Raw genomic sequence first — 18,566 nt, 5'->3', positions numbered from 1 at the left:
GACATAGTTACTCTTGATGTTATTTTGCTAGAAAAAAAATAAATTTTAAAAGGCCAATACTTTTGCTCACATTATCACTGATATTGAAGTTCATATTTTATTATTTATTAATGAAAGTTCCTTTCTTTTGTAATTACCACATTGCTCCTTGATGATTTGTTGTTTCTAAACTCGACATACATACTTTATACTGTCCACTTCCACTGAAAAAAATCACAAATTTCTAAAGGCTGCAATAATCTTTGATTATCTTTGTAGTGTCTTATTTATATATTTTAGACTGCCTTGGATTATATTTCATTTGAACAAGAACATATAATCACAAACACCAAGAAAATTAGGTTTGCTCATGGACAGAATGAAAATTTAAACTTCAAGCGTTTTTTAAATGCAGTGTCTCCTCCTCAGTATATACTTAATAGTTCTCCTCTTCTCCCCATTTACAGGTCAATGGGACTGAAATCGAATATGAATTTGAAGAAATTACATTGGAGAGGGTAAGAAAAATTTAAAAATTCTAAGTCCCAATTTTGCATTCCACATTTCAGGTTCTAATTGTTTATCTTCTGAAATTATACAGCTATATATTATAATCTGAAGGTTTTTCATAGGACTCACAGGAAAATATTAGGGAAATTTAAACATGGAAACTACAGACCTAATAAACACAATATTCAGTATATAAATTATATTAACAGCATTTGGAGAAATGAATGGGAAGAACAGAAATGTTCCACAAGTTTGTATAGTACTTTATTCTTAGCTTTTTATTGTTAGTGTTTTGGCTATACATTTGTAGTATTTGTTGCAAGATATTATCATTTATGTGATATTAATATTAACATCAGAACTGCAGTTACTATGGATTATTATTTTTAAATGCAGCAATGAATTTTAAAGCCACACCAATGAGGAAAGACATAGCAACCCTGCAGAGCCCAGTAAATATGCTGGAAGAAACTTGGCAGAAGCCTTTGGCAAATGAAGGAAACTATGCAGTGTAGCACACAGCCTCAATACATTTAGATATCTAAGAGAAAAGTCAAACACCGTATTTAAAAAATGACCAAAAGGCATTCACAAGATGTTCATCATAATAGAAAAGCCAATAAATATAAGAAAATCTGTTCACCTTCATTAAGAAACAATGAAAGACAATATGGGTAAACAATTTTTTACTCTACTTGGTAAAAATTTAAAAGGAATGCTGATGGTGGTCCTGGAAATCCATGCACCCTAGAAGAGCAATTTAAATGCATGATCAAAAGCCTGAAAAATAGATGCAATTTTGGTCTATAAATTGTATGTGTAGGAATGGACAAATCCACAAAAATTGCTCATAATTAGTATTGTTTATATAATAAAGACTGAAAATGGTGCCTAATAATGTTAAATATCTATATAATAGATTATATTTTAGAAAAATTTTAAATATTTTAAAATATTTTATGGCAGGGATATGAGGTCTATCTAAATGAGTTTAAATTTAAAAGTTAAGATTTAAAATAGTGTTACAAATATTATCTAATAAACACAAAGTTATACATATGCAATATATGTATAAAATACCTGCATAAAACCTGACTGGATATACACAAACACTTAAGGGGCTGTATCCTGTTAAAGATTTTTGAGTAATTTTTAGTTTCTCTTTTTATTTGTGTTTATTTCCTCAGTTTGTTATAATAAATATATTATACATTTATAATAAATAAAAATGTATTTTTCTCTAAGCCATCATCTAAGTATGAATTAAGACTCTAAAAGTATTCTTTAATTTATATCTCCTTTTTAATTTATTGCTTATTCACTTCCCTGAGTCAGGAAATTTCTCATCTTTAGCTTCATTTTTATTGAGTGTGAGTGGTTTTAAAAGGAAATTTACATTGAAAGTTAAGTGTTTGACTGATGTGATCTTTAAAGCTTCCATTATGGATTTTAATAAAATTTTAATGGCATGCTAAATAGAAAAAAGTGAAGCTTATAGAAAATTAGCCCAAATGAGAAAAAAGAACACACTTTTAAATCACTTACTTTCTCTCTAGACCTGGGTATATTGTTTGTGGAGTGCAGTACAAAATGAAAATGGAGGGCCCTTCTAAATGCCCCCACCAAATATACCTAAATATCTTGAATAGAACATCATTTTGTTATTATGGTTTTATGAATTAGAAAACTCTTGGGAGCTAATGGTGAAAGGGGGGGGGGGATACAGTAGGAGTCAGATAATTATAGTTTCTGCCCTAAATTCTGATTCTTAGTTGTATCTTGATCTTGAACATGCATTTCTCCTCCCTCACTTCCTTCCCTAAGGCTCCCAATCATACTCTGAAACTTGTCATGACCATTAACTGTACCCTCCAAAACTCCTATGTCAATCATCAACTTCTCTGAACAGTGCTTCTTGTCTGTCCCTGTCATTTATTCTAGTGCTCTTCTCCAGAAATTCTCCACTCCACAATGGGGCCTTGATCACTGATTTCACAAATTCCCCCATTTACACCCTTCTTTATGTGCTCATTCCCTTCTCACCTATCAGACATTACCTGTTCCATCACTCTATCCCTCTTGTGTACTCTTACCATGTCTTCTTCTTCCCTTTTATATTCACCCAGCAAAACCTCAGCCTTGTGTAACTTAGTATGGTTAAACCAGTAGCTTCCTAATCATCCCATGCCAGCAACTGGACATAGCTACTAAAACATTCATTTGTCCCATATTAAAATTATCAACATTGATTTAAATGAACCCACAAAATCTCCTGACAATCTTAAACATATTTTAGGGGAAAAAAGTCACTTTTTCATTCTCTGAGACATCATTGCACATCCAATTTGATCTCTTCAAATCTCAAAAGAACCTTCATCTTCATTTTTTAACTGTCAATCTCCTTTCATATATCCTTGCCCAAGCAACCAAATGAAAAAAATCTCACATTCAAAGCTCCAGATTTGCTACCTTCCTGTCCCCAGGACAGTGAAGGAATTTTCCTACTCTTTTCAAGGCAACTTTTCTCTTGTGGATGATTTCTTAATGTCTTGTTAATTTAATGACTTAGCTTCTTTGGTTATTTTACCTCTCTTCTGGAATATCAATTCCTCTCATACTTTTTCCTGAATAACTTTAACATAGACAAAATGTAATATGTCTCATCTTAAAAAAAATTAGCTGTCATTTGACTCAGTGTTCCCCTCATACTGTTGCCTTATTATTTTATTTTACTTTACCAAAAATCTAGGTAAATTTTGTGTTTTCATTATCTCTACTTAGCACTTCCTTTTCTTATTTTAATTTATTTTCTGTTTTACTTTCCAGCATAATCTTAAAACTCTGTCAAAAATATAAAAGAGCCCATCTTGTTAAATGTATGCCTCATTTCTCAGTCCTGACTTCTAAGGAGCATGGAATGCGTCTGTCACTGGTACCTTTATCAAAGATGTTCTAAAATAACAGGTTCCATTTGACCCAGCTATTCCCCTTGTTGGTATTTTCCTAAAAGAGTTAAAAATATCATACTACAGTGATATATGCACACCCATGCTTATAGCAGTGCAATTTGTAATAGCTAAATCTTGGAAACAGCCCAAATGTCCACCAATGGATGAATGAATAAATAAGATGTAGTTTTTTATATACAAAGGAGTACTACTCTCCAATAAAAAAGGATAAACTTGAGACATTTGTAGGTAAATGGATGCACCTTGAGACCATATTTTTAAGTGAAATAAATCAGACATGGATGTCTAAACATTGCATTGTTTCTCTTGTATGAGAAACTGAAAGAGTACATAAGGACCAAAATGCATGACAGATATCGGGAAGTAGGACAAAAATGTTCAAATGGGAAGGGGAGCAAGGGCAGGGGAGAGAGAAGGGAAAAAATATAAGAAAAAATGGAAACAAAGTTTTTGTAAATAGGGAGGGGAAGAAGGGTTGAAGGGAAGGGAGAGGAATGGGGAAAAAAGAATCAAGATATATTATGCACAGGTACAAATTCCCTATGATGGTTGTGATCATTATGTATATCAAAATGTACTGATAAAATTAATTTTTAAAAATTAAATAAAATGAAAATCTTAAAAAAACAAAGATGTTCATATTTTAACTTCCAGAACAAAACATTTTCTGTGCTCTCACTCACTGCCTTTTTCAGTCTTCTTGTTGACTTTTACTCTAAATGTTGGATTATTCCAGATTCTCAGTGAACAAACTCCTTTTCAACCTCTCCTTATTCCTCAAATTATCTCATCCAAACTGATGGCTTTAAATACCAGCAAGGAATAGATAACTCTTAAATTCAAAGTCATGACCTCTTCATTAAGCTCACTGTGTGTACCTAATTTTCCAGTTGACAACTTGCTTAAATATCACGGAAACCTCTCCAAAGCACCCACTCCCTCAAAGCCATAGATGCTTTTGTCCTAATATTCACCATCTTAGCTAATTGGGTCTATCATTTTCTTTATTAGCCCCAAAATCATAAAAGTTTTGACTAATTACTTTCATCAGATCCAAGAACAAATTCTTATTGATGTTTCCCTAAGATATATTTCAAAATCAACAAGATCTGCTTTGGTGAATCTTAGTCCAAACTGATATTATCTTATGCTTGGACCACTGGGATAGCTTTTACTTTTCCACACCGTTTGCCTCCAAGTAATCAGAGTAGTATAAACCAGGCCATACCACTTTTATTCTTAAATTTCTCCAAAGGGTGAGAATTACATCCATTATCACCACCCCACAAAGCTTTGCACACTGTCATTTCTGCTTTCTCCAACATTTCACCCTTTTGTTTGATTCTTCACACTTCATGTTAGCCACACTGACATTCTTGACATTCCTCAAAAAAATCCAAGCTTTTCTCACCTCAAAAAATTTATTAATTTTATTTTATCTGCCTGGAAAAATCTTCCTGTAAATCTTTACATGGCTCCTTCTTTTTTAATATTTACTTAACTGATAAGATGCTATCTCCTCAGAAACATCTTTCCCACTCACATCACTTAAATTAGTAGCAACATTTTCGTCACTCCTTTTCATACCCCACAGCTTTATTAGTATTTAATTCTTTTTGGTATCTGAAATGTATTTGTTTTATTTTGTTAATATTTATCACATCCTCAATATATGTTATATAAATATATAGTCACTTCTTTAATGTATCTAGAATAGTGTCTGGAATGTAGCGTATACTCAGTGAAAATTCGGCACATGAATGGATTATATGTGGCTGTACCATTAGAAGGACTGTGAAGTATATATAAATGTTTGAATCCAGCTTGGATATCCTGATAAGAATCCAGGCTGAATATCCAGCCTCTATCGCTTGCTAGTCAGGTGACCTGAAACTGCATATTTAACTTCTCCAGACCTGTATTATCACATCTGAGAATGAGGCTGAAATCATTTGTAGAACATTCTAGATCTTCAATATTATTAGTTATTGCAAAGTTTACACACATAGAGACACACGCACATATACTCACACTCATTTTCATAGCATTATGGTGTAGATTTAAAATGTTTCCCAAAAGTCTCATGTTTGGAAGCTAATTGGATCATGGAGTATTAAACGTGCTGTTAGGAGGTGGGCCTTCATTGGAAAAGCCAGGTCACTGTGAATGTGACCCGGAAAGGTTTATTTTTATTGCTGACTCCTCCCTTCTCCTCTGCTTTCTGGCCACCAAGATATGAGCAGATTGCCTCGCTCATGCCCTTCCACCATGATGTTCCTGCCTTGACGTCAGCTCACCATGAAATGAACCCACAAACTCCTCCTTTATGTTGTATATGTTGCATATTTTATCTCAGTGATTCAAAGTGAATGATATGCCTAGGCCCCCTTTTATTTTTGGAAGATGCCACTGTTGGTGTAATTTCAGGCTATGAATCTACAACTAGATCAAGTGACAAATGTGTCACATACTTCTGCTTTCCTGTGTGTGTGTGCGTGTGTGTGTGTGTTAACATCTATAGTTGCATAAGTGATGTTATTTCTTCATTGACCTCCAAAATATATGTATGCTCAAGTATCAATATATTTTGTATGTTTAGTACATCAATGAAATCAACCTTTGTATTCTAAACCACAACTTCTAGAATAACGTAACTATTTGCAGCCCTTCCTTTTCTTTTGTTAACACTCAAGAGGTTATAGCTCTAGGATACACAGTGTTTTCTTTTCTTTTCTTTTCAGTAGTTTGAAACTATTATATTTACTGCAGATAGTAACATTTCCTTAAAATATTTTATTTGCATGATTCCTCAGTTCCATTCCTACATAGTATATAGTGAGCAGCTCTTGTTTGTCTCTGCATTAGAAACAATTGTTCCTTTTGAAGAACATTCTTCTTAGAACTGGTTTTCTACTCATTCCAACCATGTCTTCTGGGGAAGACAATCACTGACAGCACTACTGGTTATAGAGCTGATCTGTCTAGAGCTACCCATTGGAATTACCTGCAACCCTGGTTAAAAATAATAATAATAATACTTATACCTGGGTGCTGCCTAGAACAAAGCAATTTAACCTCTGAGGGTGGGGCACGGAAAATTTAAAACACTGTGAGTTATGTGGATGCACAGAAGAGGCTGCCACCTGAGCGAAACCAAGCCAATCAGTGTCCCTCAGGATTTTCCACTCTAAAATATTAGGGCAGAGAGAAGCAGCATTCTCACTGTGTAGTAAAGTGAGATAGTAGGCAGAAAAATGTCTCCTATGTGAATTTCTTGCAAGGTCGATAATCTCATCTGAGATAATGAAGTCTCCTATCTCAAAAGAGAACCAGAGACAGTAAGGAAGGAGAAAGGAAAGTAGAAGGGAAAGTGGAGGGAGAAGGGAAAGGGTAGAATGAGAGGAGGCCAGAGAGGGAGGAAGAGAGAAACAGAAGCATCCAGTTCTTATGTTGAACTGTCCTTAGCAACCAATCAGATACTACCTGCCCACCTAAAAATAGCTAGACTAGTTCAAATCAACCACTTGGAACTCGCCAGCCATCATCTTATACAAATGTATCTTTAGTTGTATTTTAGCTATGCCTCTGCAGCAGTTTTATTGGCCAGGTTATGTTCTCAGCTTATGCTGTCACACCCTATTCCAAAAATAAATGTTACTTGCTGTGGTTCCTACATGGAATGACCCCAAAGGTCCACATGTTAAAAGCTTAGTCCCCAGGGTAGCACTACCTGGAGGTGATGGAAACTTTAGGAAGTGGGACCTCATGGAAAGTCTTCAGGTCATTCGAACATGCTCTTGGAAGGTAGTTCTCATGCAATCCTTTGAGTTTTCATAAGAAATTTGTTATAAAAGGAGGAAGCCTCCTTCTGCTCATTCTCTTTCATGTCGGCTTCTATTAAAGATGTGATTGTTTGCTCCTGTACGTCCTCCTGCTATGATGCACCATCATCGGCTGTCTTCACCATAGGCCAAAGTAATACCCACCTCCCCTACCTCACCCAATCTTAGACTCTGAGCCTCCAGAACTGCAAGCTAAAGAGATGTCTTTACCTTATAAGCTAATTGCTTCATGTACTTTATTTTAACAATGTCTGGCTCGTGTATTGCCTTGCTTAAAATTGTCTCCTTTTCTAGATTCTAACCATGCCTCTTAGCATTGAGGTAAGATTATAAAACAAAGCTCTCCAGTAGAACAGTGTTGGCAAGTTGCAAAAAATCTTAATAACCCAAAACTAACATGTAGTCTTCTTTAATACATTACTGTGTTTCAACTTCCAAGAAGAAAAGCACGATAAAAAATGTGGAAAGTGAAAAGAATGGTTAATAGCAGGTATATGAATTTAGGGCTCCACTGTCTAAAAACTTTTCTGATTTGGGAACCACCAGAATTCTGTATGTGTAGAAAGTCTTTTGCAGTTTTAACCACTGGACTCAGAAGTCAGAAAAAAAATTGAGTGTTATAAATATAGTTTATAGACATTTTGGGAGTCATTCATCTAACTTTTCTTTAGATGTAAGCATCAAAGTCTCAGGATTGAGGAGTGTCTTGTAAACACACCTCACAGGGCTGATTTAGATGCATCAGCACACAATACATTTAAGCTGAAATCAGCTGCTGACTCCAACCTTCTCCATTTTTCTCTATAAGTTTCCTGCTGAGTTATCTTCCTTCTTTCACCCTACAAACCTCTGTCACCAAATAAAACAAGTGTTCTCTTCCAGTTCATTTAGTTTGAGCCTTAGTGCCCTCATATCACCTAAACTGGCCAAAATATTTTCTTCTGTGAAATACTTATTCTGACATCTTTCTTTGATATGACTTTTCCTTATCACAAACACATCTAAGACATGTGCAATGGTAGTTCTAGAGCCAGCAGTTTTCAGATAAAATCTAACATGGAAAGATGCCTTAGTCTGTAACCTGTTCCTATAATAGAATGCCACAGACTAGGCAATTTATGAAGAAAATAAGTTTATTTGGCTCACAGTTCTGGAAGCTGAGAAGTCCAAGGGCATGATGAGGACATCTGGCAAGGGCCTTGTTCTGTCACAGGTCCAGGCCAGAAGATTCAGTCAAGATTCAGGCAGCCCAAAGAAAAGAGTCAGAGCCATGGGAATGTCTGACATGCCTTTATTATCTCAGCAGCATGGAAAGCAAGGCTGAAAAATCCCATGCCCTTATATGCAGTATCACACAATGGCAGCAAATTGCCAAAAAGTTATATAACACAGATTACTTGTTTACGTGTTTACTGCACATGTGTGGGTTACATAAAACATGCTGACTCACTAGCAAGCAGAAGACCTAGGCAAAAACCTGAGCCCAACCATCTTGGGTACACTAACCACACAAGCCTTTCTGTTTTTGTCTGTAATAACATGGCAGAAGGACAAGTGAGCATGAATGAGACAGAGAGAGGAAGCAAGAGGAGGCTCAATCTATAATAAATCCACTCTTATCGTAACTAACCCATTCCTGCAGTAACAGAATTGGTTATAAGGTGTGATGAAGATATTCAGCGAATGTTTATGGTATAGATATATAAATATGTAAGTTTAAAGGACACATTGTTATTAATCCCCCTCAAAATAATCCACCTTGCTTCAACCACATTTATCCCATCATTGTTGCCACTTTCTTAAGTTCTGGAAATTCCCTTTCATGTCTTCATGAAGTATGATAAAAATATAGTGACTACTGCTGCTCAGTCCCATAAAACAAAAAAACATGCTCCTTAAAAGATTACTTATGGAGTATTCTCATCCACCTTATTCACTGGATCTGGCACTGTGCAATATGGAGAGTATTTTGAAGAAGATTAATAGTAATACATTTTTTAGTGTAATAAATTTTTAAAATTTAAAATTCACTGTATTTTTTATCATACCACATACATTCATGGTACCTTCATGATCTAAGCAACAAGCCTGACCTATTAATACCAGTAAATGGCAATTAAATTATAACATGAGTTTTGGAGGAAAAATTCAAACCATAGCAAAAGACTTGCATAGCAATGGCAAACTGCTCTCATCCAAAGTTGAGTTTTCTAATCAGAAGAGATTTGTTTCCAAAACTTGTACCATCAAGGTGAGTGGACAGCTAGACTAGAAAAGCTTTAACTTGAGGTCACCTTGGAGCTCAGGATTATAGTACAAGTAATGTGTCAAAAAGCATGAGAAATAGCAAAGATCCAGGGATTGATACAGAAAGAGGCCCACAAGTCTCACCCAAGTCGCTAGATTTTAGGTCTTGAGAAATGGTAAAGCTGGAGATTTTTTCCCCTGGAACTGAACAAATCCAACTTGATGACATAGCTATATTTTCTGTAGCTTAACAGTCAGGCCAGAAGAAAATATAAGTAATTCCTAGAACTTTTCTTTCCAACCATTTCAACCATGTCCACAATTATTTCACAGTTCTATATCCTTAATGACCAGACAGCTCACAAATTGTTTGGTGAACTATCCTTACAAGTAACTATGGCAACATCCATTATTCCTCTCTAAATTATCCTTTCCGTTATATCAGTTTCTACTACATCCTTCCCATCTAGTGGATATTTGTTGTTTGTATCCCCATTTCATTCTTCCCATCATGTTTCTATCTCTAGAATTTAGTTCAAAGGTCTACTTCCCTTGTCACAACCTAAGTACTTTCCTGGAAGCTAACATGACTATGAATTCCAGGATGCCGTATTCATTTAGAAAAATTAGTGCATCTTACTTTCCTGGACTCCGTCAGTGGTGCCTATGTAACGTCATCCAATAAAATCAGTGAATTCTGTGACTCTAAAGTAGAATTTGGAAACAGAAGCCCATCTCCTTCCATCAATATGAAGTGGGGAAGCTCATAACTGAGGTAGCAGGTTGGAAATATTTTATGACTGCAAAGGCTCTCTGCTTTAGAATAATGCCAGCATTTTAGATGGCAGAGTAGATAAATAAGGCAAGAAAACAGTCCTGAGACCAACCATGAACAAAGCCACCTCAGAAAGGCTCCTGTTGAATTTTTATTACAGAAAACAAATAATATCCTTTGTTGTGCAAACCAGTTCAAATGAGGGCTATGTCATTTACAAATAAATGAGATCCTAAATGGCACAGCAGGTCATAAAAATATTCAAGAAATTGCACAGAGCTCCTACTTCTTAGACATGCCTCAAAATATTCAACTCTGCTAATTATTTTTTGTCTTTTCTTCTTCCAGTTCTAGAGGATCTTTGTCTTTTACTGCCTTCACAAATGCTTTAATTTCTCATAAGGGCTTAGTTTTTTTAAAACAAAAGCAAGGAAGTCTTTGGGGGCTGTTTCTATGTTCAAACTTGCCTCTCCCTACCTGCCCCAACAGGGAATGTCTTGCTTCAGTGAAGAGAGAGAAAAAGGAAAAATACAGGGAGAATAAATAAAAACACTAGAATATTAATATAGCGTCTAGCTACACAGAGATGCATTGTAGGAAAAATAGAAATTCATTTAAAATGCTTGAGAAATTGTTAGAATGTGTGATTTTAAAAGCTTATATTTTATCCATTTACCTTGATGTAATTTTAATATTTCAAATTATCCATCATTTGAAGAAAAGGAATGTATTTATGTATTGTGAAAATACTTATAGGCATCAGAATCTCTATGGTGAATTACCATATTTTAAAGTTTAAAATGTTTGATCTATAGAGATTCAGCTTAAATTGAAGAATACACATTTAGTCATTGAGAAGATTGTGATCTCCTTGTATTTAATTCAAGATTACCAATCAGGTTTATTGATCCTGAAGTTGCACTTCACTTCATCACCATTTTTACCTGAGCTTTCATTCAAAACCTAGCTCATATGTTCGCTCCTCTGAAAAGCCATGTCAAAAAGAACCTGTACTTCTTAATATCCAATATTCTGAACTAAGATAGGGCTCAGTAAAGTCCATGCAACTAAGTAAACTTATTGCTACTCAACATGAGCCAAAAATTAAAACAAATCCTGGGAGGGTATACCTGCAGCCATTAATAGAATGTTAACTAGCAAGGATCCTACCCACTTTGATTTTTAGCTGACTAAAAAAACTTGGAATCTAAAATCTCAAGGCATTTAGAAGCTAAAATGATTCCTGCTTTAATCTTTTTCATTTGGTATTTTGTATCTGGCTATTTTTTTTTTTGTACTGGGGATCGAACTCGGGTCCTTGAGCTTGCGAGGCAGGTGGCAGAACCACTGAGCTAAATTCCCTGCCCTATCTGACTATTTTAAATCACTAGAAAATTACCATTTAGCCTTCTAGCAAAGGATACAGGGTAAAGATGATTTTTTTCTGCCTTATATATGTCCATGCAAATAAATAATATATGCGCATATATGTATAAATCTGTAAACATATGTATGTATAATTACATATATACACACAGTTAAATATTTTATTTAATTTTTAATTAATATTGTTTTGTGTATACTTTTATATAATATATATATACAAATCTACTTTCATAGAATTTTATTTTTGTGCTATTAAATAAATGATAGATGAACATATTGACAGAGCTATACATAGAGAAGAAGAGCGTTCTTTGTAAATTGGAACTGATGCTCAGTGCTTTTTTTTTTTTAAGTTCTAGGAGCAGTAGCAGCTGCAACAATAATTATACTAACCTCCATTATTTATTGAAGCTTGAAACTCATATGCTAACACTGTACATATTATCTCATATCTTAACATAAGTTTAGAGCCTCTTTTTTACAAACTATAGTTCAAAGAAGACATCTGTCCATGATCACAAAACTAGAGTATGGGAGTTATTTAATCTGTTTTCAATCATTGTAAGATGCCATCAATAAGCATAGAAAATATGAATGACCTTTTTTAGAGTAAAATATTTATTTTCTGACTAGCCATGACATGTTCGGTTTGCCTTCAATGCTTAAGTATATTTGTCAAAAGGAAAATGTAGCCAAATGATAAAATACCTTCAGTTAGCATTGGAAAAGCTGAAAGAAACCTCAAGAAAAAGAAAGTAGGTTGATATTAGTTGGGTAGAAATAAATTTATTTCTTCTTTAAGATTGTTCCCTAATGTTTATGAAATAAGCCATGACAATCAACCACCATCAACTTGAACTTTGCTCAAAACATAGGTAACTGGGAAAAAATAACCACAAAATGATATTAAATTTATATATTTAGCATTTTCATAACTTGAACAAAAGAAAACCATCAAAGCAGTGTTTAAAATAGCTTTTAGAAATTTTCTATATGAAAATATATCTATTTTCCAGAACTTAAAATTGGAAAGATTGTTATTTCTGTTTCTATGTTTGCAGCATTATTGTTTCATTCAGTTGATGTAATATACACATTGTAATAAATCTCATATTTTAATATTTGTTATTTTCAAATAATTTTTCTGATAATTCATTTCATCCTCCAAAATACCCTGTGAAATAGGAAAGTAAAGCATGATACTCCTCATTTGCAAATAAGGAAGCAAACACTCAGTGTTTTTGTTACCCAAAGTCACAATGTATTTAGCAAATGACAACCTAAAATTCATACCTTTAACTCTCAGCTTCACTCATTTTGCACTATCTTTGCTCTTTTGTTTGTGTTCATAATACTAAAAAAAAAAATCCAAATAATCATTCTACTTAAGTAAAACCAACTAAAAATATCAAAATACAGTCAGTGGTTTCTCATTTAACCTAAACTGAACTAAGAAGCAAACATTCTGTTCTAACAAATTAGATTTAACCTCCTTAAATCATTTGAACTTGCTTTTCAAACAGCAACTATCACTAATATTAAGTCATGAGAGTTTTTTACATGCCAAGTTTTCATCCTATACTTCTGATAATAATTTAACCTTCTAAATTTTGAATATCACTGTTTGAAAGACCTAGTTTGATTATTCTTCTGGTAATTTCTATGAAACTATTTTTTACCAATACAGAAAAATATTTTGAGTGTAGGTTTTCAGGTCAACATTTAATCTGAAATCAAATTTTGGCTTTAACACTTACTATCTTTGTGAATGTGAGCAAGTCACTTGTTTTCTTTGTCCCTCAGTATGCTCATCTGTGTAAGCAGGATGATAACAACACCTACCTTAGGGTGTGTCTGTGAGGTTGTGAAGACCAGATGAGCTGACAAGTATAAAATCAAGTACTTAAAACAATGTCTGGCTCTAATAATAATCATATAAGTCTATAGTCAAGCTGCTCTTTTCATACTAGGCCTTGAAAAACCAATTCCTATTCCTCCTTTGAATGTTCTTTCTTAAAGAAGCATCCTCCCATTGCTTAATAATTCCCAATATGGCCCGCAGTCTTTGGGAATGTTTCTAATGATTATTCTTTCTCTTAAGTTTCTTATTCTACAGATATAGATTGGGTGCCCACTCTGGTGCCCGGAGTTCACAGTCTGTTCTCTCAGTAACATTAATTGAGTACCATCTCAGTGACATGTGTTCAAGATGCTGTGACTAGGTAGCAAATGAGTCTCTACCTCAGAAAGCTGAACAGTTAGAAAGGAGACATGTACAAATGACAGTCATGACCTCATGGCATTTGTCATGGAATATTCACTAGTCTTGCCGTCCTCTTCACCTATACATTAACCTACAATAAGCCTGAAAAAAAAGAAGAAATAGCTTTTTTTATTTTACTGGGTAAAATGAAAACCCAGGCTTTTACTTTGGCTAGATGTTAAAGTAAACATTCTTTGGTCTGTGGTATAGTTCTTTGTTTCTCTGTACCTGCATTCACTGATAAAATATTTTGTGAAGACTATTTATTGCTGCTTAAAGACTAAATTCATGCCAGTGTTATTTCATTACCTACTCTTCAAGTGTGTTACTTTAGGGACAGGGTGTCCTCAGCCCAGGCTGTTTTGATAGAAATGATGACACATGCATTTCAGTACAGTGTATTACATTTGGCAGTGCCTCCGGGATGCTCTAAGGTAAACTGACCAAATCCTTTGCCAACACTTTCAGTTGAAATGCAGCACATTGGCTGCCTGGATAACCTATCCATCACTCAGACTTGGCTGTTCTATGGAGTAAAAATGGAATTTTTTTTCAAATATACATAAAGAAAATACAGCTACTCCTTGTTATGTGCAGGGGGTTGATTCCAGGAGCACTGTAGTCACAATTCAGGGTGCTCAAGTCCTTTACTTAAAACAGTATAGTATTTACACATAACTTATGCACATCTTCCCATATACAGTACTTTAATCTGTAGATTAGCATAACACCTAGGACAGTATAAATGCTATGTAAATAGTTGTCGAATCATTGTTTAACAACTAATGACAAGAAAGATGTCTGAACGTGTATGGTACAGATGAATTTTTTTTCCTGAATATATCTGATCCACAGTTGGATGAATCTATGGTTGAGGAACCCTTGTATACAAAACAATGACTGTATTCTGAAAATCTAAATTTTGTTGCTAAATTTATTCATTTTGTTATATCATGTAATCATCTTTGCAACAACTTCCTGAAGTAATTATTAAATTTATCTTGCAAAATGAGGCATTGAGTCAGTGACTTTATGAAGTCAAACTGTTAGGAAGTGGTAGACCAGAGATCTGAATTGAGACCGGATCAAGTGGAAAATCTCACAAGGAATCACTTGCTGTACAGTTTCAGTGTTCCTCTTACTATTCATCATCAAGGCTGTTTTGTTTCACAGAGTATGTAATTTTTAACATAGTCTTGTGATTTTTCCCTTTGGAAAGCTCAGCATTTGAACAGCCAGTTATTCTGGTTTCCAAGGGAATGTTTGTCATCTTGAACTTAGAGTTTGCATTTTTGCTCCATGGGGAAGTATAATGATATTAAATGAAGGCAGTACTGACTGTGAAATCAATTTTTTTTAAATCTCAGGGTTATTGAATCAATAAATTAATCTTAGAAGGCTATGTATTATTCCTAGAAACCTGAGAAGTGAAATTGAATATTGACCTACTTCACATTCATAATATACAATTTATAGTCACATGCAGACTGACTCACATGGTGGAAGCATTCTTTCTTTCTTTCAGAAAATTTTATGTCAGGTACCTGTATACAACAAGTCTTTTAACTGACTTATCTTGTGTGATTGAAATAATAAAACATCTGTTGATAATAACCTTGAGAACAAATCAGTGTTTCCCAAACTTGAGCTGAAAAATGTCTACAGTAAAATGAATCCAAGATGTGCAGACAGCATTTTAAACACACACACACACACACACAATTTGGTCATGACACCTAAAAATTATGCCCATCAGCATTGTTGAAGCCCCATTCACAGAAAACTCAGCTTCTTTGTGAATATGTGGGGCTATTATTTTTTCTTTTCAATGGTAGAAATATGGTTGTGAATTCTACAAGAGTCCAGAAAAGGAGATGAAATAACCATACTTAGGCAGTTTCATATGAAGCATATCAAAGCTGCATAGCTTTAAAACCTCAGGAGAAAGTTGAGCCTTCTAAATATTTATAAGCCACCACTGAATTGCCAGGCCCCAAGCCACTGAAGAATTTTCTGCCATCTGGTAAGTTGCTGTGTCCTACACAGTCATGGCCAAAAACCTACTCCACACTAGAAAATCTGTGATTCTCGTTACAAGCTCCTTGTTTCCTGCCTTGGGAACATGATCTGGTTAGGATGAGTCTGTGGAATACTATGTAATGTTTTTATTTCTGCTGTGGATCTTCCTTTCAGTTTTACACTGAGCATGAGGTCCCTGTGGTCACTCCAGATCCTTAGTAAGAATTCAAAAGAAAAACACAAATCTCCTGCTCTGAGTAGAGTACAGTATAGTAGATCTTCCAATTCCAAGTAATTCTGAATCTATTGGGGTTTTTTCAACCTGAATGGAAGTGCACTAAATTTTAACAAAAGCTATTACCCACTTCCTGTCACCTAAAAGAATCTAAAAACTCTTCCTTGACAATATACATAAATTAACTTTTAAGCAACTGCAAGTGACCCAGTGTCACTTGTCATATGTTGATTACAAATCTCAGTTCCAGACAGCTGTTTTATATTCATTATTTTTTTTCCAGTACCAGGCATCGAACTCAGGACCTTGTGCTCCCCACGCTGATGCAGCACCACTGAGCTAAATCCCCAGCCTTTCTTATTCATTCTTTCACTTTATGTGCTCACTGTTAAAATTTTTCTCATTTCCTGGGTATAGTGATGCATGTTTGTAATCTCAGCATTCTGGAAGGCTGAGGCTGGATGATCAAAAGTTTAACCCCAGCCTGGGCAACTAAGTGACTTAGCAAGACCTTATCTCAAAATAAAAAAGGGTTGGGGTATAGCTGAGTGTGAAAGCTTGAGTTCAATCCCTAGTTCTGCAGAGAGAGAGAGAGAGAGAGAGAGAGAGAGAGAGAATATGAATGGATGAGAAGATACACTGAAGTATATATGCTTAAAAAAATTCCCATTGTACATACCAACTCTGTGAAACTATACCCTTCATTTCTTTAGAAAATCATCCACTAAATGGACTGAATAGTTTTGTAATATGCCATTTCCTTATAACATAGCTATGATGATGATGGTAATATTAGAGCACCTCCCATTACTTTAAATTCCACAGCAAACAACCATTTAGCTTTTTATTATCCTCATTTTGGACATAGGAAAACTGAAGAGTATAGTATTCAACTAGCTTGGGTTTCAAATCACATTTCTATTAAATGGTGGGACCAGGATTCAGTCCCAACTATTTTGATTACATCTGTCCAGATTCTGCTTATTGCTATAAAACTATATGGTAGGCATTATTAAAACATTTATACAGATGAATAACTTGAGGCTTAAAAATTTAAGGATAGAGAAAAAATCATACAGTTGTGTATGTCTAAACTCTAGAGCAATAATGGCAAACTGTTTCGAGACAAGTGCCCAAACTACAACTCAAAATCCACTTTTTTCTTGCAGAGTGGCAACACTACACAAACTGAAATACGGAAATTTTAGTTTAGAAGAAACAACTCAGACATTAACATCTTTTGTCTTAAAAGAAAAACAAATAACACACCTGCTATAGGTTTGCCACTACTGCTTTAGAACATCTTTCCTTCTCTTATATTCTCCCCTTAGTTTCACCATTTCTTAACTAGGAAGCAATCCTTACTGATTACACCTAGTCCACTGCTGAGTTCTGTTAATTCCATGACTGTCATCCCTCTCAAATGCCACCTCTTTTTCCCAGACAGACTACATATGTACTTCAGGCGACATCATCTCTCATCAGGATTATAGCAACCATCTAATTAGAAACCCACCCTGCTGCATTGGGCAGACTGCAGCCAATGTGGTCTTTCTTAAAATAAATTGTGACTATGGTCCTATTTACTTCTCATTGACTTTTAGGAAAACTTCAACTTTCTTGGCACAGCATCAAGGCCTTACATGGTCTTCTCTCACTGAAATTTCCAGCTCATCCCTCACAACTCCCTGCATTACTATTCTAGGCACAGGGTATCACTTGGAATTTCCCAAACCCACAGAGTTCTCTATGTCTCACTCCTGCTTTTCTTTAACTCCTACTCCTGCCTGCTCAATCATCACCTATGAGTTTAGCTGTTACCTCCTTCTAGGAGTCTCTCAAGACTTTTGGCCCTTGTCCAGAACAGATACATTGATTCCCCTTGGTAGCTACTCAAAATAGTACAAAGAGACCCATATAGAGTATCTTTGTTATCTTCTCTGCCACATTTGCATAGCCATTCATGGTTACAAAGTTCCATCCTGTGAGTCTCTGCTAATTGAGTAACATTTTCTCATTCAGTCAACACATATTTTTTGATCACCTATTTATTCTGTTCTGTTCCAGGCTCAGTGTACATAGAAGTAGACAAAAAAAATAAAAATCCTCAGATCCTAATAAGGGAGACAGTTAATAAACTGAATAAGATGAGTAGCATATTGTATGTTGATGAGAGTTATGGGGAAAAAAGTAGATTTTTATTGACTTCAGTCACCCAAACAAATAAAAATTTTTCAACCTGAAATGGCAACTGCCATTCAAAAATGCTCATTGTCCTTCACCCTGTGGCTAGTATGAGACATGCTGTGATAACTGTTCTCTATTGGCTGGACTTGAGGCA

At 34.9% G+C, this 18,566-nt stretch overlaps 1 protein-coding gene across 38 annotated transcripts in view; it reads left to right on the top strand.

Moving 5' to 3' along the window:
- Dlg2 (discs large MAGUK scaffold protein 2) overlaps window positions 1-18,566 on the top strand; it is a 2,046,311-nt gene that overhangs the window by 1,359,342 nt on the left and 668,403 nt on the right. For all 38 annotated transcript variants that reach the window (XM_087212053.1, XM_087212052.1, XM_087212046.1 and 35 more), the window contains one exon: window positions 447-497. In XM_087212053.1, the coding sequence (XP_087068179.1) occupies window positions 447-497 (51 nt within the window). The remainder of the gene's footprint in view (window positions 1-446; window positions 498-18,566) is intronic.

The sequence above is a fragment of the Heterocephalus glaber genome, unplaced genomic scaffold, assembly GCF_053883595.1.
Source record: "Heterocephalus glaber isolate CG9 unplaced genomic scaffold, H.glaber_assembly_v1.0 deba00001429, whole genome shotgun sequence".
NCBI lineage: Eukaryota > Metazoa > Chordata > Mammalia > Rodentia > Bathyergidae > Heterocephalus > Heterocephalus glaber.
This window is presented reverse-complemented; position numbering and strand designations above follow the sequence as displayed.